Source organism: Macrotis lagotis, chromosome 4 (assembly GCF_037893015.1).
Source record: "Macrotis lagotis isolate mMagLag1 chromosome 4, bilby.v1.9.chrom.fasta, whole genome shotgun sequence".
NCBI classification, from domain to species: domain Eukaryota; kingdom Metazoa; phylum Chordata; class Mammalia; order Peramelemorphia; family Peramelidae; genus Macrotis; species Macrotis lagotis.
Genome location: NC_133661.1, coordinates 71,696,886 through 71,723,912, shown reverse-complemented (window position 1 = coordinate 71,723,912; position 27,027 = coordinate 71,696,886). Strand labels below are relative to the sequence as shown.

Below are 27,027 nucleotides of genomic sequence, written 5' to 3'. Positions count from 1 at the left end.
ATCACAAAAAAGTTACTTTCATATTTTTCCACTGTTGCCATTGCTGATCACAACTCCCTCCTTTCTTATTTCTCCACTACCATGTACTATGTTTTCTCTCTCCTTTCACTCTGATTCTGCTGTAGGGTCGCTGAGCTGCACAGCAGACAGATTCCTGGTCCTGAGGCCAAGAAGCCTTGAGCCCCCCTACCACCCCTTAGGCCCAGAATCCACCTGGCCCTATGGTCCTGGGCAGGCCTTCCAATCCCAGCCCCTTGCAAGAAGTAAAAAAGAAAATGTGTTATATCTGATCACTCTCCTCCCATGGTCCATCCTCTCCTCCTTTATTCACATCCCCACCCCTTCCCCCTGCTCCCCCCCTCCTTCTTACTCCAGATATCTATACCCCATTGAGTATATATGCTGTTTCCTCTTAGCCACCTCTGATGAGAGCAAAGGTTCCCTCATTCCCCCTTGCCTCCCCCCTTCCATATCATTGCAATAGCTTATTGTAATAAAAAAATCTTATTATGTGAAATATCTTGGACTATTCCCCCTCTCCTTTTTCTTTCTCCCATTCCATTTCCCTTTATTTCTATTGACTCCATTTTTACACCATATTTTATCTTCAAATTCAGCTTTCTTCTGTGTTTCAACTATAAAAGCTCCCTCTACCTGCTCTATTAACTGAGAAGGTTCATATGAGTATTATCAATGTCATTTTTCTATGCAGGAATACATGCAGTTCATCCTCATTAAGTCCCTCATATTTCCCCCCTCTCCTCCAATCTCCATGCTTCACCTGAGTCCTGTATCTGAAGATCAAACCTTCTGTTCAGCTCTGGCCATTCCAAAAGGAACATTTGAAATTCCCCTGGTTCATTGAAAGTCCATCTTTTTCCCCTGGAAACGGACATTCAGTCTTGCTGGGTAGTTCATTCTTGGCTGCATTCTAAGCTCTTTTGCCTTCTGGTATATTGTATTCCAAGCCCTGCTAAGTCCTGTGTGATCCTGACTGCAGCTTCACGATATTTGAACTGTGTCCTTCTGGCTGCTTGTAATATTTTCTCTTTGACTTGGGAGTTCTGGAACTTGGCTATAATATTCCTAGGGCTTGGTTTTTTGGGATCTCTTTCTCTGGGGGATCGGTGGATTCTTTCCATTTATATTTTGCCCTCTGCTTCTAGAATATCAGGGCAATTTTCCTGTAGTAATTCTTTGAAAATGATGTCAAGGCTCTTTTCCTGATCATCACTTTCAGGTATTCCAATAATTTTTAAATTATCTTTCCTAAGTCTGTTTTCCATATCACTTGTTTTTTCAATGAGATATTTCACATTTTCTTCTAATTTTTCATTTTTTTTTGGTTTTGAAGTATTGATTCCTGATTTCTGGTATATTCATCAATCTCCCTGAATTCTATTCTTTGTCTGAAGGATTTGTTCTCCTCAGAGAGTTTTCTTATCTCTTTTTCCATCTGGCCAATTTTGCTTTTTAAAGCATTCTTCTCCTCATTTGACCTAAGCTGGTTTTTAGCATGCTATTTTCTTTAGCATTTTTTTTGGATTTCCTTGACTAAGCTGCTGACTTCATTTTCATGTTTTTCCTGCATCTCTCTCCTTTCTTTTCCCAGTTTTTCTTCCAACTCCCTCATTTGATTTTCAAAGTCTTTTTTGAGCTCTGTCATAGCCTGAGCCCAATTTCTGTTTTTCTTGGAGTCTTTAGATGCAGGAGCTTGTGCTTCCTCATCTTCAGACTGAGTATTTTGATCCTTCTTGGGCTCATTTGCAAAATATTTCTCAATAGTCTTCCTTTTGTTTCTCTGCTTGCTCATTTTCCCAGCCTGGGTCTAGTTTTGGGGTGCTTCCTGAGCTTTGGGGGCACTCCCACAAGAGTCTCAGTGTGTGAGGCTCTGTCCTCCCTCCTGGTCTGTGAATGACCATATGTGCCCCCCTCTGCCACGGGGCCAAGGTTGGGGGGGAGACTGCTGTTCTATGGGGGGGGCCTAGACTGAGATCAGGATCTGAATGTGGTCAGAGCCCCAGAGTCCTGTTCCAGGGGCAGAGGACAGAAGAACTCTGCTGTCTCTCTTCACTCCCCTCCCTCAGCTCAATGAGCTCATGCCCTGGGGGCTCCTGCTTACCGGCTCCACCTGCTTCTGTTTCCCGGTCTAGGCTGCAGAAAGACCAGGCTGCTGGCTGTGTGCCCTGAGGGCTGGGCTCCATGTGCTCACTTTGGCAGAGGTCCCCCGCTGTTCCTCCACTTTGTGCCGGTGTTCCCCGGGGTGCAGCTCAGGAGACTCCCCTGCTGCTGTGAGCTGAGGCGCCCAGTGCCCTGGGGCTGCCTCCGGGAGGCTGAAGTTCTTTGGCTCTGGTGGGCTGCCCCTCTGACCCCGGGGAGCAGAGCCTTTTTGCTCTTTCCCAGGTTACCTTGAGTAGAACTGTCTCACTGGGTCCCTTTGTGGGTTCTGTCTCTTGAAAGTTTAGTTTAGAGTCCTTAGTTACAAGTTTTATCAGAGAGTGCCTAAGACTTAATCCCTTCATGTTGCCATCTTGGCTCCGCCTGTCATAGTTTCCTTTCTAAAAAAAGAGGGGATGTCCTTTTTATAAGGAGTGGGAGAGTGACTTCCACTGGGGAGGATATTTCAATGGACTTGTATTAAGACATTCTGATTTTAAGTCCCAGATAAGTCACTTGCTAACAATGGGGATAATAAACAAATAGTTTGTTTTAAGATTCAAATGAGTTATTTTATGAAAGTGCTATGCAAAACTTAAAGCATTCAGTGAACGTTACTTTTATTATTACTAACTTTGAATAGTGATTCAACTGTAATCCTAAGTGGATGACTTTGGCAAGTGTGGCTCAATGAATCCATTTAGCTGTTCAACTTTAAAGAGCTCATAATAGTATGAGATGATTTATTATTCCTTAGGACCAATATGTGAAAGTGAATTCAGTTATGGTACAACTCAGCTGAATTTTTCTTTAGTGAAAAAATAGGAGAGAAACAATTAAGTTAGAAGACCTGGTTTCAAATCTTGACTCTACCAGTTATTATTTGTAAAACCTTAGGGAAGTTATTTAATTTTCCTGGGTCTCAGTTTTCTCATTTGAAAAATGTGTACTAGATGACCTCTAAGGTCTAAGGAAAGCTATTGACTCTATGGCCCCATGATACTAAGTTAGAAAGCAGCTAGGAATAGATTTGGTTCTTGGCCTCTGTTTGGAGAAAATGATGTAACTTCCTGTGCAACCAGGAAGATATAAATCCAAATTCTTTCTCAGACACCAGCTGTGTGATATTGGGAAAGTTATTTGACTTTTATTTGCCTCAGTTTCCTCATCTGTAAAACAGTACCTATCTAATGGGTTCTAGTGAAGATCAAATGAGATAATACTAATAAAGTTCTTAACACAGTAGTTGGCAAATTAATAGGTGCTTCCCAAATGCTAACTAGTATTACTATTGCTATTTTTATTATTCACTGGAATACTAAATAGCACACAGTAATCAAAAAATGTATCTTTTTTTTTTTTACTCATTTACACAGCTAGGTGGCATAGTGTATTGAATACTGGGTCTGGATTAAGACCTGAGTCTAGCCTCAGACATGTACTAACTATGTGATCCAATGGAAATGATAAAAGTATCTACCTCCTAGGATTGCTGAAAGGATCAAATAATATGTATATTTATACATACATTTATACATATGTACATATTATATACATACACATATATGGGTGTAAAATATATATGTATATACATATAAATGTGAAAAGCTTTTAGTTTCTGGTATATTTTAGGTGCTGTATAAATGCTTATTCCCCATCCTCCTTCTTTATTTCCATAAGTTTCTTTTCCCCCTCAGGACAATAGCATTTAGTTTTTGTCTGCCCTCTCTGTCCTTCTTGAACAACCCACAGGTATTTATATAGGCTATTTAAAAAAAAGTGAAGAATTCAAAAACTGAATGAACTTCACTAGAGTCCTTAGTTTCTGATATGCTGAATCTTTTATAGTAGAGATCGAAAAAATCTAATAGGTCACTTGACTTCCTGCTTCTCCATATTAATATTTTATTAATAAAAAGTTATGCTTATAACAACTCACATCTGATTAGTATTACTATACAGTTTTCAAAGGTCTTGAACTATATCCCTTATAAAGAGGTTAATATATAGGGGCAACTAGATGGTAAAGTGCTTAGAACACCAGCCTTGGAGTCATTAACATCTGATTTCAAATTGGCTAGCTGTATGACCCTGGGCAAGTCACTTAAAAAAAGTCACAAAAAAAGGTTAATAGAGAAAGTAGTAGCACTTTTAAGTTATAGATGGGTAAACTGAGGCTTGAAGAGAGCAGTGAAGGAACTTGGCTTGCAGAGTTAGCAAGTGACTTATCTAGGACTTAAAATCAGAATGTCTTAATACAAGCCCAGTGAGATTTCCTCCCCAGTGGGAGTCATTCTCCCACTCCCTAAAAAAAAAAGGACATCCCCTCTTTTTTAGAAAGGAAACTATGGATACAGAATGTCATGTATATTTTGAGACTTGGTTGCTTTGTTAATTAGTTTTTCTTAACTGTTCTTTGCTTGAAGGGAGGACTCAGTATGCATATTGGGAAATGATTGTGTTATAAACAGAACATGATAAAATATATCCATTTTTAAAATAGGGAGGAGTAAGAACTATAAATTTTTGCGATCTGGTTTCAAACACTTTCAGGACTAGAATCTGCTTCCTTGGTACATCATTTCTAAGGTTTCAAGGTTAAGGCAGTTAATGAATAAGGCAATGGAGCACATCTATCACTGTTATCACAACTTTGGAGCTGCCAAGAGGCTGAGAATTTGAACTGTTTATTTTCATTCAGGAAGAGAAATGAGTGGATGTAAATTCAAGATGAATGTTTTCCTCTTCCCTTCCCCCCACTCCCAGGATGCCCAAGGATCTCCTGGGTGTGATATCCTCATAACTCCTCAACTATAATTCAGACTGAACAGATGAATTTATTTCTGGTGAGGTTCAACACCAGTTCTTTAGCCTCTTTTCTGGATTGAGTTTTAAAAGAAAATCCAGGCTTTTCTCCCCAAAGCTTTCTTTCTAGGCTGTATCACCTAGCACTTCCAGATTCCTTTAGAATATGAAACTCTTGGGGCGGCTAGGTGGCACAGTGGATAAAGCACTGGCCCTGGAGTCAGGAGTACCTGGATTCAAATCTGGGCTCAGACACTTAATTACCTAGCTGTGTGGCCTTGGGCAAGCCACTTAACCCCATTTGCCTTGCAAAATCCTAAAAAAAAAAAATGAAACTCTTCAAAGTTATATGTGATACTTAACTCTTTCTCCATTCTCCATTAACCATTGTTGAACAAAAACATTTGTTTCCTCATATTAAGCAACTTATGGGCAAGGAATTTGCCCTATATTACCCTAGTAATCCCTTTCTCTTAATACATTAATATACTGAAAGATTATCCCCTAATACCCAACCACATGGTTGTCTTTCAATAAATAGTTCATAATTGTTCTCCTGAAGTTGATACTTCTAAGATGTAACCAATGATAGGACCTTGGAGAAGTCACTGGAACCCATCTTCTTTCTCTGTAAAATTAAGGAGTTGGAAAAAATAGCCCTAAAGAGTAAATGCCTCTCTTAGGAGTAAGGTGGAGAACTACTAAGACAAAATGTTGTTGTATAAGTTGTGTATTGGTTGTTTCTCATTGACTGTTTTTATTGTAAGCAAGGGACCAATTCAGGAGCAGGGTGTGAAGGAAGTAAGCATCTTTAGAAATGGCTGTGATGTAAAAACAAAAGTCATCCACAGTTCTAACAATAATAGACATTTTCAAAAACATTTTAAAGTTTGCATAGTACTTTGAATTATATTACACATTGAGTTTAATAATATCCAAGAGAGTTAGGTATTTCAGGCAGCTAAGCAGTTGGTACATAGACTTCTAGGTGACACAGTGGGTAAAAAAACTGGACCTGGAGTCAGAAAGGCCTAAATTCAAATTTGGGCTCAGGCATTTCCTAGCAGTATAACTCTGGGCAAGTCACCACAGTTTGCCTCACTTTCTTCGAAATGAAATAATAGCTGTTGTGATGTTGAAATAGGATATTTTTAGGGTGTTTAACATGGTGTCTGGAATATAGTAGGCATTTAATAAATGCTCATTTCCTTCTTCTAGGCATTATTCTCTACCTCTATGCCATTGCATGCTTCCTTTTCTCAGATTGTTCACTGTTGAAATCCTACCAAACATTTAAGATTCAGTTCATATGTTGTGTTCAATGAAGCTTTTCTCGATCCTTTCTATTAGAAATCAATGAATAAGCATTTATTAAGGGCTTACTATATATTTAACAGTGTGCTATTATCATTTGTGGACCTTGAAAGTACATTAATGGGTGGCATAGTGAATAGAGCACCAATTCTAGAGTCCAGAAGACCAGTTCAAATCAAGCCTCAGATACTATATACTTACTAGCTGTGTGACCTTGGCAAATCACTTAAACCCATTCCCTTGCAAAAATAAAAAAGATATAAAGAGCATGGTCATGTTCTGTTCTGTATTATAATGTATATATTTTATGAATTCCACTTCATACTAGATAGAGATGCATTCTATCCCCAAGTAGATTAAAAACTCCATGAGGGCAAGAGTTGTGTCTTGTTTTTAATGGCTCTCTCAGGACCAAGGACAGTGCCCTGCGCTGTTTGTATATTGATTTGAATCAGGTAGTCTTATGGCATGTAGCATCACATAATCATTAGAGCTTATTTTTATCTTTTTTTTTTTTTATCTAATTTCAGTTTTTCTTTATACAAATAAAGAATCTGAGACCTAGATATATCAGTATTCTAGCATGGAAATTTTTATGAAAGCATTAAGAAACAAGAAAGGAAAAGTTAAATGTAAAGGGAATAGATAGATTTCAAAATTGTTTATGAGACAGTGGGGGGGGGGAGAATGAGGAGATAAGAAGGGAAGAAGTCTGAAAAGGAGTTTTCTGTCATATGCTTGAATATAAGCCCGGAAAATTCAATTCAACTATGACATAGGAAGCAATTCAATTATACACACACACACACACACACACACACACACAAACAAACACTCACACACCTATATAAATATAAATTTACTCCCCAGTGGGGAAGTCAGTCTTCAAACCAACTCTCATGCCCAAATGTGCTTATTATCAGCAACTTTTCATCTACAATTTGTACACCTCTTCCTACTCCTGTCCCTTAAGCCTCTTTGTGGCAAATTCTCTTGACCATCTCTCATCAGCTTTTCATGTGCCTTTTTGTGTGAAGAGGTCATTCTTGGACATGACTATTTCCTTTGACTGTTTTGAGAATATTTGAAAATAAAAGACTTTATTTGTGTCTCGCATGTGAGGAATATATTATTCTTCATCCTAACATTTTGGTTTGCTAAAGTGGTGGGATATTGTATCCTTAAAATTAACTGTGAAGGGGAGGGATCTGGTGTCCAAGGAAGTGGGGATATCATGGGTAATGAATAGGTGACTGTAGAGAGAACTATCAAGACCTTCAGAAAGAAGCAAGTATCCAAATTTTGATCCTCTGAAAGATATTCTACTAGTATGCTCAATTCTTATAAAAAAGACTGGCAGTACATTCAGGTGTCTCCAAGATGGCTATTCTATTCTTCCCTATTCTTTTTTTTTAGTTCTTGCAAGGAAATGGGGTTAAGTGACTTGCCCAAGATCACACAACTTAGATAATTATTAAGTATCTGAGTTTGGATTTGAACTCAGGTCCTCCTGACTTTAGGGCTGGTGCTCTATCCACTGCACTATCTAGCTGCGCCCATCCCTATTCTTTTTCTAATTTCCTCCTATTATAAGAGTCCTTCTGTGCTTTTAATTCTCCCCAACTTGCTTATTTCTGTTCTGTACCTTTCAGGTATACTGGTTCTATAAATTTCATTTTCCTATTTCCCTACTTTATTATTGCAGGGTTGAAGTTAACAGGAAGAGCTGAAGATGATAGGGAAGGCATTTATGTCCTGGAAATTGTTCCAGGTTCACCAGCCAGCAGAGAAGGAAGCCTTCAACCGAAGGATCAAATACTGTCTATCTGTGGAGTATGGATGGAGGGTATCAGCCTGGATGAAGCCTTGCAAATGTGTCAGGCAGCTGACCACACAGTCCATATCCGAGCAATGAGGTAAGTTCATGTATCCCTGTAAGTTGAATTAAAGTGTTGTTAAATATCTGGATGTTTTTTCTGGTTTGGGGCTTGATGCAATTTATTTTTATAGAGCATCCCATGTGAAGTCTCTCACAATGTGAGAGGGAGAGAGAAAATAGAAATATCTTCCAGATTGACTTTAAAACCTTCCTACTTCATAACTGACTCACATGTGGCAGTATTTGGTGTGAAGGATGCCATCTAAAAATAAATTGTGTTGTAAATCATAGGAAAACAAAATGGCAGATCTGAAGGAAAAGAAGCGTCATTGAAAAGTTTCTTGCTGTTTTCTCTCTGGAAACTGGTACATTCTATCTTAGCAGGGAACTGACCCAGATTAGATGATACAGGTTCTCAAAATTGGATCTGGCTATCTTAGAGGATAAATGGATTTTCCTCTGATGGCCTATGTGATAACCTGGCATTTTTCAAGGGAGAGTGCAACCATCCCTGAAATACTGGGTAATTTGGTCAAGTAGCTATATATTCTGAGAATTTTCTCAGCTTGCTTGGTGGAGACTGTCTAACTCTGCCTCCCAAGGGAATCTCGAGAGATTCCAAATTATCATTTTAGTAAAACTAAGTTAATGGTAAAGAAAGGACAACCAATTTTAGGGGATGGGCATGCTTATCCAATTTGTTGTTGCTATTCAGTTGTTCAGGCTGAACTCTTCATGACACCAATGGACATAGTATGCCAGGCTCTTCTATGTCCTATTATCTTTTGAAGTCTGTCTAAATTTGTGTTTTTTTGTTTCCATGACACTAGTTACCCATCTCAACCTCTGCTACTCCCTTTTTCTTTGATCCTCCCTCTTTCCCAACATCATGGTTTTTTCTAATAAATGTCAGTCATGTTCTCATTATGTGGCCAAAGTATTTAAGCTTCAGCTTCAGTATTTGACCTCCCACTGAAAAGCCTGAATTAATTTATATAAATATTGATTGACTTGATCTCCTCAAAAGTCTTCTCCAGCACCATAATTTGAAAGTCCAACTTTCCTTATAGTCCATCTCTCAGAGTTCATACATTGCTACTAGAAAGAGTATAGATTATACAGACCTTTGTAAGCCAGGTGATATTTCTCTGTTTAGTATGCTGTCCAGATTTTCCATAATTTTCCTTTCAAGGAGCAAGCATCTTTTAATTACATGGCTTCAAGTCATCATTTACAGTGATCTTTGAACCCCGGAATATAAAATCTGACACTGCTAACATTTCTTCCACCTTTATTTTCCAGGAAGTGAAGGGACCAGTTGCCAAGATTTTTTTTTTTTAATGTCAAGCTTCAAGCTAGCTTTTACCTTCTCTTCTTTCTCCCTCATCAAGAGATTTCTTTAGTCCTCTTCCATTTCTGCCATCAGAGTAGTATCCTTTTCAAATCTGAAATCGTTGATATTTCTTCCAGCAACTTAATTCTGATTTTGATTCATCCAGATTGGCATTTTTGCGTAGTATACTCTGCACATAAGTTAAATAAATAATGTGATAATGTGCACTCCTATCATGCTCCTTTCCCAGTCTTAAACCAATCAAGTTTTCTATGTTTGGAATACTTTCTAACTAAACTTGTTTTTCTTGCTTTTTGGTTCCACAGGAGACAAGTATGATCTGGTACTCCCATCTCTTTGAGGACATTTTTTTTTTATGATCCATGCAATCAAAGACTTTAGTATGGTCCTTGAAATATAAATAAATGTTTTTCTCTATCTTCCTTGCTTTCTCCATAATTCAACAAATGTTGGTAATTTGGTTTCTAGTTCCTCTGTCTCTTCAAAAGCTAGCCTATTTTTTGATAATTTCTGATTTATTTATTGTTGAAACTTGGCTTGCAGAATCTTAGGCATAACCTTTCTAGTGTGTGAAATGAGAGCAATTGTTTAGTAATTTGAACATTCCTTGGCATTGCCCTCCTTTTAGATGGGGGCATAAATTCATCTTTTTTCAATCTAGTGGCCATTGTTGAGTTTTTTAAATTTGCTGGCATATTGATTATAGCACTTTAGCAACATCATCCTTTTAGGATTTTAAATAACTTAGTTAGAATTTTATATCTCCATTAGACTTATTGTTAGTAATGATTCCTAAGGCCCATTTGGCTTCATTCTCCTGGTTGTCTGACTCTAGATTAGTAACCATACCATTGTGATTGGTAGTGTCAGTAATGATAAATTCTTTCTTGTATGATTCTTGTGTATATTCTTGCCACCTCTTCTTAATCTCTTTTGCTTCTGTTCAATCATTACTATTTTTGTTTTTCATCATGCCCATTTTTATATGAAACATTCCTTTGATTCCCTAATTTTCTTGAAGAGACCTCTTATTTTCCCCATTCTATTGTTTTCTTGTATTTCTTTGCATTGTTTATTTAACAAAATTGTTCTAAATCTTTCTATTCTTTGGGATTTTGCATTCATTTGGTCATATATTTACTTTTCTTCTTTCCCTTTCTTTTTCCTTCTTTCCTCAACTATTTGTAAAATGTCCTCACATAGTCATTTTGTTATTTTTGTACTTCTTTTTCTTTAGACTGTTTTTGTTGCTACCTCCTATTCCATATAATTAACCTCTGTCCCAGGTTCTTTAAACACTCCACTAGCTTATCTATTCACCACTTGTTTTCCCCTACTTTCTTCAATTTAAGTCTGAATTTTGCAATAAGAAGCTCCTGATTTGAGCCATGGTCAGCTTCAAGTCTTATTTTAACTAATTGCATAGAGCTCCTCCATTTTTGGCTGGGAAATATATAATTAATCTGATTTCTATATTAATCTTCTGGTAATGTCCATGTGTAGAGCTGCCTTTTAGATACTGGCTATGTGTTGGCTATAAATTACCTTTATTTTTTTTTAATCAGGGTTTTCAATTATTGTATTTGCTTTTCTAACTAAATGCCATGGCTAGTTTTTAACAAAATTTTTTTTTGCACGATTTTGAACTTCTCATTTTTCTCCCTCCTGCCCTTCCTTCACTCTTCCCTCTAATAGAGAGCAATCTTATATAGGCTAAACATGTATAACCATGATAAATGTTGATCCATGTTAGTTATATTGTGAGAGAAGAATCAAATCAGAATGGGGAAAAAACATTAGAGAGAAGAAAAACACCATAATACATAAGACAACTTTATTTTTTATTTTTTTGCAAGGCAAGTGGGGTTAAGTGGCTTGCCCAAGGCCACACAGCTAGGTAATTATTAAGTGTCTGAGACTAGATTTGAGCCCAGGTACTCCTGACTTCAGGGCCAGTGCTTTATCCACTACACCACCTAGCCGCCCCAATAAGACAACTTTTAAAAATTGAATATAGTGTGCAGTGGATAGAGCACCAGCCCTGAAATCAGGAGTACTTCAGTTCAAATCCGGCCTCAGCCACTTAATAATTACCTAGCTGTGTGGTCTTGGGCAAGCCACTTAACCCCATTGCCTTGCAAAAAAAAAAAATCTAAAAAAAAATTGAATATAGTAAGCTTTGGTTTACTTTTAAACTCCACAGTTCCGTCTCTGGATATGGATGGTATTTTCCATCACAAGTCTTTTAGAATTGTCTTTGAGTATTGTACTTCTGAAATTAATGAGTCCATAACAGTTGATCATCACCCCATGTTGTTAGTGTATATAATGTTCTTCTAGTTTTATTCATTTCACTCCACATGAATTCATGCAACTCTTTCTAGGCTTTTCTAAAATTCCATCCCTCATGATTTGTTATACAACAATAGTGTTCCATCACAAACACATTCATATATCTATATAGCTATCTCTATCTATCTATCTATCTATCTATCTATCTATCTATCTAATCTTCCACAGTTTGTTCAACTATTCCCCAATTGATGGGCCTCCTCTCCCCAATTGATGGGCCTCCTCTCATTTTTAATTCTTTGCCACTTCAGAAAGAGTTGCTATGAATATTTTGTACATGTGAAATTTTTACCATTTTTCTTGATCATTTCAACGATACAGACCCAGTAGTGGTATTGCACAGTGGGATGCACAGTTTTATTGCCCTTTGGGCATAATTTTCAATTTCAGCAAGTTATCTTGACCAAACTCTATTAATTTCTTTCCTGTTTCATTTTATACTCCAACATCAAACTACCTATTATTTTAATTATCTTTTGATTTTTTACTTTAGCATTCCAATTTCCTTTGATGGCTATGACATCTTTGGAGTATAATTACTAAAATATTTTGTAGGTCTTCATAGAACTGGTCAACTTTGGCTTCTTGGACATTGGTTACTGGAGAATAAACTTGTATTACTGTGGTGTTGAATGATTTGCCCTGGATTCATACAGATATCTTTTGATTATTTTTGAGATTACACCCCACCACTGCTTTTCTCACTCTGGTATTGACTATGAATTCTACTCTATTTCTTCTAATGGATTTTTGCCCACAGTGTTTATGAAGTGATCACCTCAATTAAATTCACCCATTCCCATCCATTTAGGTTCACTGACACCCACAATATTGATGTTCAATCTTTCATTTTATGTTTGACTACAAGTAACTTACCTTGGTTCATGGATCTTATATTCCAGAATCCTATGCAATATTTACACCATTGAACTTTCCTTTCATCACCAAATGCATTCACAAGCAACCTTCCTTTTGGCATTGATCCAGTCACTTCATTAGTTCTGAAGCTACTTCTCATACTTGTTGGATACCTTCCAACTTGAGGGGCTCATCTTCTTATATCATCTCTTTTATTATTTTAGTATTGTCTATGGGGTTTTCTTGGCAAAGACTTTGGAATTGTTTGTCATTTTCTTCTTCAGTGGATTACCTTTTGTCAAAATTCTCTGCTATAACCTGTATGTCTTAGGTAAATCTGCACAGAATAACTCATAGTTTCATTGAGCTACACAAGTTCCTTCACCATGACAAGGAAGTAATTTGGGTGGGTGGCATGGCAGGAGAGAAGAGTGCTTATCTAATGCTTTTCCCAATTTCTGTTTGCAATTTTCATTTATGAGAAAGTTCAGAATTATCTTCAAATAATGGCAAAAAAATATACAAAGGCCTAGGCTATGCTGTTCTATTGTTCATGCTTTCCCATTGACTAGGAAAAAAAGCACTTGGCAGAGAGCTCCAAATAGTAGACTAGGTCAAGGTCGGCTGTCTTGGCTGCCAGACCAGTATGGGAGCACAGGATTCTTGGAATGGTGTGTATGATTGAAGAACTGGTATCAATTCTTCAGTCATCAGAGATACAGAAGATTAACTTGTGATTTTGTCACTATGAGTTCTGTTGCTATTTACATATAGATTGTCTTCTGTCTCTTCTTTTGTTTATTGTATTTGGATTGACTAATGATTTGACTATATTGGTGTAACAAGTTCTAATGGCCCAGAGGATCATTTCATTGTCATTAACCTAAAGAATGTCACTGATGGACCTTGCTGTGAGGGCTATCTTTACCAAATCACTGCCTCGATCCCGAGTTAATGCCTTTGGATTAGGCTGGGTATGATAAGTTGCCCTCCTGTGATGTAATAGGTAAGTTTGTGACACCCTAGAAGTGGTCTTCTTTGGTCTAGGAGACATCCTCTCTAACATGCTGGGAAAAATGTAGGTGAAAATAATTCAGTCAAAAGGGATTCAGAGTCAGGTGGCCTGCATTCAAATTGCCTGAATCACTTCAACTTTCTGGACCTCAATTTTCTTATCTATAAAATGAGGTAGTTGACTTAGTGGACCCCTTACATCTTTTCCAATTCTAGATCTGTAATTTGATTATTTGATAATCTGTTTGACCCTGTATATGACTATTCAGTGAAAATGAAGGAATAAAAGCTATCCTTTGTTTAGTAATTCTTACTATTACCTAGACTGAAACTTAGGGGGGGGAAACTAACATACATACAATGGTTGAAGGTTTATAGAGACCTTAAATGAATTATTTTATTTTATTCTCATGACAGCCCTGGAGGGAAGGTATAAACACCCAATCCCTTCTCCTATTCTTCTTCTTCATGATCACAATAATGTTAAATGATTAGTTTGGTATCACCCAATCAGTATTTGTCAGAGTTGGGTTTGAACCTAGGTTGCCTCTCCTAACTCTCCTAATATTCAAACTCAAACTCTAAGACATGAGAGTTGATTGGGCATCCACTCTGCCATGATATAAGTTCATTTTAGGCTTGAAACACACTGCAGAATATAGATTATACAAGTTATCTCCCAGACCAGCCTCTTTCCAGTTTTAACAGTGTTATTAATCTGTTATCAATATTTATCTAGCACTCTAAAATTTGCAAAATACCTTACACACATGATTTCACTTCAGCCAAATAATAACTCTGAAGGGGTTACAATCACAGGTATGCTATTATGATTTCTGTCTGTCTTATGATATTCCTTTCCATGAGGAATTTCTTCTGCCAATTTCCCTGGGCACCTACTTCTGCAAGTTATTATCTTAGAAAGTTGCCCAGATCTGAGAGGTTAAGAGACTAGCCCAAGATCTTGCTTCAGTTTGTGACAAAAGGCAGGACTTGAAATTAGGTCATGCTTTAGAAACAATCTTTCCATGTATGATGCCATGCTGACTCATCACCATATGAAAACTGAGACTCAGGGAAGTCCAGAGCCTTGCTCTTTCTCACAGAACCAGTAAATGTCCCAGGCAGGATTGTTGGTACTCAGGTGTTCTTGTGCTGGGATGAAAATGGCTACGGGTGAGAAATGGACCACTGCTGACGAACCCAGAGCATATAAATCCCAGTCCAGTCCCCAGGGCAGCTGGAAGGTACAGTCCAGGTTTTCTCTCCTCTGCTACCCAAACAGACACATTGAAATCTTATGGCTGAGTGAAAAGGACTATTTTTACTCAGGGGAACTGAAGCTGTCCAAAATCAAAGGCCTCAGATTTCAGAGGTTCTTTATCAAAACAACTCACTGTTAAAATTATTCTTTTCTGGCACTCCTATTGAATGACATACCCTAGCTGAAACCTTCCATGCCAACCTGACCAATCACAGACTGAATCCCTGACCCACTTCAAGTCTGTCCCTTCTGGATATGAATCCTAATTCTCCAGTGAAAACAGTAATCAGCCTGAACCTACATGGATCTAACTCTGCTTTAACTGCAAAGCTTATATCTGCCTCAGAAGGGATGGTATGTTATTATTGGGTAATAATTTCTCAATAGAGAAATAAAATTCACAACTATTGAATAGTTAGAGAATAATTGAGTGTAGACTGCAGTAGACCAGACTGTGTAGCTTGCTGTATCTATCTATCATCTATCTATCTATCTATCATATCTATCTGTCTGTCTGTCTGTCTGTCTCTGTCTGTCTATCTGTCTGTCTATCTATCTATCTATCTATCTATCTATCTATCTATCTATCTATCTATCTATCTATCTGTAGAAGAGGTATAAATGTCTAGTTCCTCTAGAGGTGATGGGACAGGAGGCAGACGGACCAGCCTTGACAGGAAGCAAAGCTAATTGTTCTAGCCCTGAGAGTAAAAGCAAAAACTTTTGTGGAGGACTCAGGATGCAGGCACTAAACACTCTGGTTGGACCAAACCCTCCTGTCAGTTCTAAAAGGAGTGGGGTATTCAGTCTGTCAGAGAACATTGAAACTTCATTAATCTGGGTCACCAGACATGAGCATCATGGAGAGACTTGGGACTAGAATTATAGGACACTGGGAAAGCACTTTTGCCAACAGGGAGGCATAATACAGACTATTTTTTCCAGATAGAACCTTAGCCAAAGGGAGACAGGGCAATGGACTTCTCTGTAACAACTACACGGGCCAGCCGCAGAGGTGTACGTTGCAGATCCCTGGATGAGCTGAATCTTTACCGAGAATTGTAAGTGATATTAGGGAATGCCCTATGGGGACTTTGGAATGCTATTGCTTACCTGCCTGAATTAATACCTTTCACACATGGTTATTTTAAAATGTTTCACAAAACTTACAATTCAGTACATTATATTCCATGTCCTTGAAAGATGGTGTGCATGCATATGACCAAAGAATTGTAGAGGAAATAATGGAAGCCCATTAGAATGCCCTGTTCTAGATTTTCCTAAGGGTCTGAAGGTTCTTTTGGGGATGGGGTGGGGAGCTCAAGACAGGTATTATAGGAAAACTCTGAAAGGTAAAGGGGGGTATCTTTGAGTCAAGAGTTACAGAGTAATTAATGGAGACATTTTAGAATAACCTCAACATCATGGCATCACTAGGTGGGTAGAGAATCTGGAATGACAAACTAATCAGGAAAAGAAGGTATTCTGGTAGAAACAATCTTGTGACTTGTGAAAGAAAGGAGAAAGGAAGAGAGAGGGAGGAGAAGGGAAAAGCATTTATTAACTCTCATCTCTTTGCAAAAAACTGTGCTAAGCAATTTATAAATATTATTTTATTTGAACCTCACAAAACCCTTGGAGGTAAATCTATTACTATCCCCATTTTAGAGTGGAGGAAACTGAGGCAGACAAAGCCACATAACTTGCTAGTAAGTACTGGAAGACAGATCTGAATTTGAGTCTTCCTGACTCTAGGCCTAATGCTCTATCCATTATAGTACCTCTCTGGATAGAATTTTTTTTCAGGAAATGGGAGCAATCAGACTTATACTGTCTACTTGATAGAATCATTATGAGGAAAGCCCCTTTTATTTTGGACCTATTCCTTAATTCTCTTGGCATAGGAGATGCCTAATGAGAGATTCCTTGGAAAGATACAGATAAGCACTTGCTCTATAGCTTAAAGTTTTAGAAAATTTCCTAGGGACATTGTGGAATTAATTGGCTTACAAAGCTATATTCAATTCTTAAATTCAATTCACTTGCATGTCACAGCATCATATCTTTGCTATCAGGGTCCTCTTATAGAAGGAAGGACAAACAACCACAACCACAACATAGCCAGCATGTATCTTCCTTGAATTTAGGTTTAACTGACTCTGAGATCAGCACTCTATCCACTACACCATACTTCCTCTTTGCCTTAAGTAAACTAGAAGAATTTGGGGAAAACTTTCAATCTTATGCACTAAATACTCCTACTTTGACACCTTATCATGGCATGAATTGACTCTGTTCTCAAAGGGTGTCCCAGAAAACAATCAAGTCTGGCAGATTCTAAACTGGAAAAGCTCTGTATATGGTTCATGGCAACAGAATATGTCTTCTGTGCAAGGACCAGGCTAAGTGGATATATGCTTGCCATGAGATTTTGAATTCACTGACCATGAGAACCCTTGAAACAAATAATAGTAGATGAGATCCCTCAGTCTCATGTGGCCCCTTTCATCTGCAATGCCAGTGGGAGAAAAAGATACCAAAATGATCACATGGTCTTTCGGAACATGCAAAAAATCTAATTCAAATGTGAGATCTTTGTTCAATGACACAGTTGACATACTTTTGGAGGCACTAAGCTGCATACACATTGATTTTTGATAGAAATAGAATCAGAGGACACAATGGAATTGAAGCTGATGAAAGAGATGACTTACAAATTTTCCTCACAAAGGGGAAAAAAGAAATCGAGTGAGCTAGTTTCATTATACTTTCAATAAGAAATATTGTATCCAGGTTATTTATAATAGCATAATTCTAGAGCTATAAGGGAAATTTGAAAACAAAACAGATTACCTTTAATTTAATTGTGACCTGTGTACTAACATAGCTGCTCCAGATAAAGTAGTGATATTCATGGAGAATTTGATAAACTCCTCTGACCAAGACAACAAATGCACCAATACTTGTTGATCTCCATTTGAAGAGAGACAAAGGAAAAGAGAGAGAAGAATATTGTAAAATAGAATTCAGAATTAGGAACAAAAATACTTTAAGTAAAAACATATATTGGGGTGGCTAGATGGTGCAGTGGATAAAGCACTGGCCCTGGAGTCAGGAGTACCTGGGTTCAAATCCGGTCTCAGACACTTAATAATTACCTAGCTGTGTGACCTTGGGCAAGCCACTTAACCCCATTTGCCTTACAAAAACCTAAAAAAAAATATAGAACATGAAGAACCTAGAATATCTTTGCAGAAAAAACTGAAATTATCTATATAGTGGCAGAGAAAAAATACAAACATTTCAGAATCAACAATCTTCATGGAGTTGAGAACAAATATCAAAATTAAAAACATTTTAAAGGAAGGTATAAAGTGGAAGACAAAATACTTCTTGCACAGTTATAAGGACTTTAACCCAATTTATTCAGGGAAGTTATTTCTGGAAAATGGGAAATAATAAGGGTAAAGTCGTGGGCTTTAGTTGCTGGTGTTTCTAAGAGAAGTTAATGTTTATATATTCCTCATAATGAGTGGGGCAAAAGAGTTCAGAAAACAGTTGAATCTCTTTGAAAAACAAAAGGCACATGTCAGCTAAGGGCATCACGGGCTTAGAGAGTGAGCTTATTTGTAAATATTGTGGAGGAACAGCTAAACAACCAAAAATAGTGCAGAGGAAAAAGAGCACTAAAAGAAAGTTTGGTCTGAAATCTATTAAACCAGACTATCCTGAGAGCACTTTACAGATTAAAATGAAAGATGAAAAACAATTGGACACAGCATGGAACAAATTTAGTGATCTAAACTATTCTAGCATTTTTACAAGTGTCAAAGACAATAGTGCCTAAGACACTAGAAATATTAGTGTCATCATAAATAATTTAAGACCATTTATGTAGTCAATAGAGTATTGGATGAAGAGGCAGGAGGACTACAGATCAGTTTTCTTTCTATACTTACTACCTTTGAAATTATAGACAATGGTTTTAATGTAAATTTGCTGAGTTGCAGCTTCCTCCCTTGAGGGATGAGGGTCATAATAAACATAAACAGTACTTACTAAGTGCTGGCTATGTGTTAGGCAAGGAGAGATAAAGACCAAAGGAAATAATTCCTACCTCAAGGGCTTACATTCTGGCATGGGTTTGGGAAGAGGACTCTATGTGAATATAAATTATTAACAATATAATTTTATTAGGCTCAAATGAAATAATGTTGCAAACCTTAAACATTATATATGTATATATTATATATATGTGTGTGTGTGTGTGTGTATGGATGTGTGTATACACATATACATATATGTCAGCTATTGTTAAGAACAACTGAGACAATGTATGTTAAGATACTTTGCAAACTTTAAAGTGGAATTTATATATCAGCTACTATTAATAACTAGAATTGAACTCAAATAGTCTAATACTAGATGTGTGAGCTCCAGCAGGAAATGAAGATGATAATTAAGAGACAGAGTAGGGAAGAGCAGTTGGATCTGCTCAAAGCCCACAAAGGAGAAACCATCATTGGCGGTCACATTTTAAAATGCCTTTTGGAGTTTATTTTTAAACTTTTTGTATCTTTATGAACTTAAATATCAACAAATTTGAATGTTACCATGTACAAAAAAACCCCGGAGTGGAAAGATATGAAACCACGAATCTCTAATCTATATATGGATATATAAAGGATACATAAAATTGAATAATGGTAGTTCCAATACTGCCCTCCTTGTTAGAGTTCCTTTTTGAACCTCCTTCTGTTCTCATATGTGAATTTTAAAAAATTGTCCATTTATCATTTTAAAAAATTGATTTGTTGTTTAAATAATTTTGAGCCATACTTTTTTCTCATTATTATTCCTCTTGTTTATTATAATTTCCGATCTTTGCTCTGATGAGTCAGTGATCAAACTGATCCTAGATTGCCAACTTAGGGACAACTTTTCATGTCAATAATATATTTTACTGTTTGTTAAAATGTAGTTGATTTTATTGTGTTGTTCTTTAGTACTTTCCAAATTCAGTATATACAAATTCTTTTTTGAAAAAACATCTTCAAAATACAGAATTATAAGGTTTCTATGTAGCTTACTAGCTTTTGGCTATTTTAATTTCTTTCTCCAGAATAATAGTTTCCTAAAACTATATCTTATATTTTTCTGTCTTTTTCATTGAAGTTATCAAGCATCAGAATGTACATTAGCTTGAGTTGGAGGGTCTCTATTATTTTATCTTCAGCAACAGGTGTTGATGCTTAAGTTTCCATTCTTTACATAGTGGTTTGTTTTTAAGATACTTATTATGAATTTTGTAATAAGTGATGATAAAATGTCTCATGAAATATTATTGTGGTGTTGGAGTATATAATATATGTTTATAAATGTACACATACACATATATTAATTTTTAAAAATAATACCACCTTTTGGATACCTTTCTTTGCCTCTCCAAGAAGTTACAGAAACCACTATTCCATTAAACTGTAACTTCCTTCTTCTAGTTTCATTTTATGAGCCCTAGGTCCTGTTGTTCCCATCTTGCTTCCCAACCAAAAAATGGACTAACATCTATAATCTCTACACTGCCATATGTATGCCTCCTGGGTTGCCTGGGTCAGGACTTTTTCCTCCTAGTTCTCTCACCTCATTCTTTTTCTTTTTTGCTTTCTCTTACCTGTTGGAGATCAACTATCTAGTCTCAGAGGTCCTAGTGACTATAACCAAGAGAAATGAAAGAGTAGCTCTAGGTCTTGGGAGCTTACATCAGGTTATGTTTCAATTATTTCTTTAGGGGTTCAACTATCATAAACAATGGGGTAACAAGATGGCAGAGTAAGAATCCTAGCCACAGCATCAGTATGACCCAAGTTCAAATCCTATTTTAGAGATTCATTGGTTGTGAGCAAGTCTTATCTTCTCTCTCCCACTTGTGGCTCCATGTCACATATATTGAGATTATCTAGGTCTTGAGGGTTTGAATAAACTGTCCTCTTAATACAAATATTCAAAACCCTGATAGAGAGGAGTTTGCTGGTAAATGTTTGATAGTCAGTACTTCAGAAGAAAAATGTATTCATCACATGCTTTAAAATTTAATCTGCATTTTAACATCACTTTTTAAAGTCTAAACAATTCACAAAACAATAAATCAAATTCTGATTTGTAACTGAGATATAAATGCTCACACTGAAAATGTACCAATCTGTAGCCTTTGTGAATAGGCTCCAGTACACATCGCTCACCAGGTTAAAAACAATCCCCAAGGAGTTTAAAATGTAGTTTTTGTTGTTTTTAATCATATCATATTCATTTTGACCCCATTTGGGGTTTTCTTAGGCAATTTGTTTTATAAATAAGGAAGCTAAGGCAAACAGGGTTAAGTTGCCTGGAGAGACACAACCAGTAAGATTCTGATGGAGTTGAACCATCAAAATGAGTCTTATATCACTTATTTATTCATTAAAAAAAAGTAGTTCACAGAAAGATAAAAATGCATAAAAGTCACTAGCAATATTTTTTTAAGCAAAGTACAAGAAAGTTGTCTGGAATTCCAAGAACTCTAAATATCCTAGACTGGATTTAAATCTTTCTTTTTCAAAGGGCCTAAGCTGTGTCCTAAATCATCTACCTGGGGGGGGGGCAAAGTTAACTCAAACTTCCCCAGGTCAACTCCAGAGTTTTTTCCATGGTAAATATCTCTCCCCTCCCATAGCTTCCCACATCTGGGGTCGTGGTAATGTGAAACATTAACCAACAATTCAGTACTTTCATTGCTTTGTGTACCATAACACTATCGAATCCCACTTCCTCATTTGTAAGATGGAGATAATAGTAGCATCTAGCTAACAGGGGTTTTTGTGAGAAACAAATGAGATGTAACGTAATTTACAATCCTCAAAGTGCTATACAAATATTAGTTATTTATTATTATTGTTATTATTATCATATAGGATAAAATGGTTTATAAAATACATCTCATGAGTATCAAATCAGGATTGAAGCTTAAAGAGAATATATGGTCAATTTCCTCAGAACTGTCCTTGAACAGCATTTAGTCACACTCAACAAGAACTCGGAAAATGAACTCTTCATGTAAATGAACCAAGATCAACACGCCCCCAGCGTGCACACACACACACACACACACACACACAGACACACCACAGAAGAAAAAAGTAAAAAGTCTCTATTTGCTGGTAGAGGGGAGGAAAATAAAGGAGCTTCTTTCCAGCAAAACCAGTTGGCAAAAAGGCTCAATTATCATTTGCTCCCTTTAGACTTGCTTGGTGAGCCAATTCAACTCTATGCTGTCCTCTTGAGTTCCTAATGCCCTCATCATACCGTGGATGACACCTAGTCAAGTCTTAGTCTGAGCTCACTACCACCATATTCTATCTTCACCCTTGTTGAATGAAAGTGGAGAAATTCAAGCACCTTTCCTGAATGGGTAGTCTATAAATTTGTTACGTAAACTAAACTAATTCCTGCTCTACTTCTCTGATTAACTTGCTATTCTGCTTTCCTATTCACATCACTGGTCCTTCCAAATATTTTTGTTCATCCTCAAACCTTTCATGACTCTCTCTCCCATCACCTTGTCAGTTGAGAACCTTGCCTCATATTTTACTGAATAAAAATTAAGATAATTAATTCACTGCTAATTTTGCATCACTCAGATGACTTTGGCACTATCTCTTCCAAAATCGTGTCTTGCATTAAAAAGTGATCTTTCTCCTTACCAAGAAAAATATTTTTATTTGCATGAGTAATCTTATTATACCTAGTCTTTTCCAGCAGATTGTCTTCCCTATCATACTCACTCTTAGACTTATCTTCAATCTCTCCCTGTTTATTGACTGTTTGTCTCTTGCCTATAGACATGTCTCTCTCCCCCAAACAAAAAAAAATATCCTGGATCCATCCAACTCTGATAATTATTATTTTATATCTTTCCTGCCTTTTTGTTTTTAAACTCTTTGGGGAGACTTTCTACAACACAGTCTTCCACTTCCTCTCTTCTTATACTCTTCTTAATTTGGCTTCCAATTTTTTCATCTAGCTAAGACTTGCTTTATGCAAAATTACTAATGATCTTTTTAATGGTCAAATCTGATGGTCTTCTTAATCCTTAGCCTTCTTTACCTTTCTGCAGTTTTCCACACGTTCAATCATTCTCTTCTCCTTAATACACTATTCTCTCTAAATTTTAAGGACAATACCCTCTCCTATTCTCTTTCTACCTCTCTGCCCACTCCTTGGTCCTCTTTTCTACATCCAGAGAATGTCTGCTCACCATGAGTATCCTAAGGGGTTCTATCCCATGCTTCTTCTCATCTCTCTAAATATTATTTCACTTGATGAACTCATCAACTTCTATGGAATCAATTGACATCTCTATTTTTGTTTTTGTTTTTGCAAGGCAATGGGGTTAAATGACTTGCCCAAGGTCACACAACTAGGTATTTATTAAGTATTGGAGGTAGGATTTGAATACAGGTCTCCTGACTCCAGAGCCAGTGCCCTATCCATTGCAGCATGTAACTGCCCCTTTACAGGTCTATTAAGATGATTTTTTCAAATCTGCTTATTTGATCCTAAACTTTCTGTTCATCTCGTCTCACATCTTCAACTGTCTATTAGATTGAATATACTATAAATATCTTAAATTCTGCATATCTAAAACTGAACTCAGAGAGGGCACCACCATCCTCTCAGTGCCCCAGACTTAGAGCCTAGGTTATCCTTGATTCTTTACTATCTCTCACCCCCTCCCCCTGTATATCCAGTCTGTTACCAAGTCCTGCTGATCTCATCATTGTAGCATCTCTAAACTATAGTCCCTTCTCTCCTTTGATGCTGTCACCACCATGTTGCAAGCCTTCAACATATATATATATATATGTGTGTGTGTGTGTGTGTGTGTGTGTGTGTGTGTGTGTGTGTGTGTATCCATTCCCGATTGAGTATGTAAATTATTCTTTCCATTTCTATTTTACCCTCTACTTCTAGGACATCACAGCAGTTTTTCTTGATAATTTCTAGAAAGATAATGTCTAGGCTTCTTTCTATTTTTGATCATGGCTTTCAGGTAGTCCAATAATTTTTAAATTATTTCTCCTGGATCTATTTTCTGGGTCAGTTGTTTTTTCAATGAGGAAAATCACATTTTCTTCTAGTTTTTCATTCTTTTGGTTTGGTTTACAGTTTCTTAATTTCTCACAAAGTCATCAGCTTCCCTTTGCTATATTCCATATTTTAAGGAATTATTTTCTTCAGTGAACTTTTGTATCTCCTTTTATATTTGGTCAATTCTGCTTTTTTTAAAGTATTCTTCTCCTTATTGGCTTTTTTTGGATCAATTTTTCCATTTGGCACAGTGGTTTTTAATGTTATTTTCTTCAGTATTTTTGAGTGTGCTGCCTTCACTAAATAAACTGCTTACTTGATTTTCATGATTTCCCTCATCACTCTCATTTCCTCTTCCCAATTTTTCCTCTACTTCCCTTACTTGATGTTCAAGTAAGGGAGCTCTTCCATGACTTGAGATTAATTAATATTTTTCTTGGAGGCTTCGAATGTAGAAACTTTGACTTTGTTATCTTTGTCTGAGGGTATATTTTGTCCTTCCTTATCACCATAGTAACTATCTATGGGCAGATTATTTATTTCTGTTGTTTTCTCATTTTCCCAACTATGACTTGATTTTAACTCTTTAACTCTGCTTCCAGAGTGGAGAGTGTATTGTCCCAAGCATTTGGGATTTTGGGCAGCTTTTTTTCAGACACTTCTTGGGATCTGCAAGTTTTCAACTCTTCCAAGTTCTTTTGATCTAAGGAGAGGTTTTTTACCACTCTCCAGGCCTGTGCTCTGGGCTCTGGGGGACCACAAGTACTTCTTTCTGCCCTGGAACTGTGAGGAGGATTGCTCCTCAGCTGTGGCAGTTAGCTCTGTAATGTTTCCATTCCTTTTCCTAGGACTAGGACCCAAGACTGGGACCCAAGACTGGGACCCAGATCTGGGTATGGGTAAATCAGCAGAGTCCTGCCTCAGTGAGAGCAAAGAGACCCTTTAATCTCCTTCTGACCCTCTTACCATTCATTGCCTGAGACCTCTGGAAACAGCTACCACTGCTGATTCAGTGGCTCCTGAGACCCTGATAGACTGGGGTCTGGTCTGTGCTGCTGAGGCTTGCACTGGACTTTGCTCCACTCTCACCTGATACAGCAAACTTTTCTTGCTGACCTTCCAAATTGCCCTTGGCAATCTCTGGACTGAAAGTTCTGGAAACTGCCACAGCGGCCACTGATCTAATTGCCCTGAAGTTTGTTTCTGGATGTCTGAGACCAGTTCACTCTCGTTCGGCATCACCCCACCCCATCGTCCCAGTCCCCACTGCTTTGCATTTCTCTTTCACCCTGGTGCAGCAGATCCTTCCCCAGTTCTTCCAAGATGTCTTGGACTGGAAAATTGCTTCACTCAGACTTTTTGTGGGTTCTGCACACTCTAGAATTTTTCAGGGTCATTATTTAAAGGTATTTCAAATGGTTTGTGGGAGAGCTCAGACTAATCCTTACTTTTATTCTGACATCTTGGCTACCTGCCTCTTCAGCCACTTTTGATCCCAAATGACCCCATAAAGGGATCTATCACATTACTTACTTTTTAAAAGATTAATTTATAATTGATTTATTTTTAAAAATTCATTTAAAAAAATGAGTTTCAACTTTTCTTCCTCCTTTCAGTCCTACCCCCATGCATGGAGAAGGCAAGCATTATCATCTCAATTATATATGTAAAGTCATGCAAAATATAAGTCCACATTGGCCAAGTTGCAAAAAAAAAATAAGAAAATTCTGAATCTTAAATTAAATTTTCATCTGTTTTCTCTGTGGAGGTAGATAGAAATTTTCATGAGTCCTTCAGAGTTGTCTTGGATCTTAGTATTAATCAGAGTAGCTAAGTCTTTTTCAGTTGATTATCATTACAATATTGTTATTATTGTATATAATGTTCTTTTGATTTTCCTCACTTCAATTTACATCAGTTCATATAAGGTTTCTCACATGTTTTGCTGAAATAATCTCATTTTCTACTTCTTATAACTACAATATACCATAGCTTGTTTAGCCATTTCTCAATTGATTAACATTATTAAATTACTTAATAATCTGGTGTTTGGGACTATAGCTTATAGCAAGAAGTCAAAATTGATACAATTCAGCCGCAATAGCAACATGTTCACTCAATGATCACTGATCAAGAATCTCATGTTCAGAGTATCAATTGAAAAATTAAAATTTGTTGATAATCTAAAGACTGTTTCTTATTGTTCTGTGTTTCCATTGTCATTTTCTTTGTTGCATGGGCCATCATGGCCAAAAATTCCATATGTAAATGATCCATCCCTAGTTGGCCAACTTATTGATGATATACTTCCTTTTGTTTATATAGGCTTGTGCTCAGAAAATAAACCCAGTATAATCCTGGTTCCTTACTCCAAGATTTACTAGAGTGGTAGAACTTGTCAGAACTTATGCTTTACTGGCACAGCTTTCAAACTCCAGGTTACTTCCTCACCATATTGGGGCATCAGAGTAAGAATTTATGTGGGTCAAATAAAATGACATCAGCACTGATCAGTTTAATTCAGAAACTAAAATATTGTATATAAAAGGTTACAAAAATTTAGAAACCATCAAATCAACTTAGAAAATGCCTTAAGTTGCAAAAATTTAACTTATTTGAGAAACAGAGATGGTTGCCAAAGACAACACTGAATTAGAATATAAACTTGTACGTAAAATCTCAAAAAAAAATGAAAACTAATTATGAGTAGTATTATCTCATAAAGCAGAGAGAAGTAGTAGAGACTAAAACAGTTAAAACTAAGCTTGGCAAGATATCAACAAAAGAACTTAAAAGAAGTGTCATACAGAGGGCAATGGAAAAATTATAGGAGCAATCATGCTGAAAAATTTAACTAACAAAAAATTCTGAAAAGGACCAGTAGCAAGAGGTATCATTAAGACAAGA

The 27,027-nt window shown here is 36.9% G+C and overlaps 1 protein-coding gene across 2 annotated transcripts in view; it reads left to right on the top strand.

Annotated features, from left to right (window-relative positions):
- Positions 1–27,027, top strand: part of LOC141521015 (tyrosine-protein phosphatase non-receptor type 20-like) — a 292,732-nt gene that overhangs the window by 149,862 nt on the left and 115,843 nt on the right. For both annotated transcript variants that reach the window (XM_074233097.1, XM_074233089.1), the window contains exon 31: positions 7,982–8,192. In XM_074233097.1, coding sequence (XP_074089198.1) covers positions 7,982–8,192 — 211 coding nt within the window. The remainder of the gene's footprint in view (positions 1–7,981; positions 8,193–27,027) is intronic.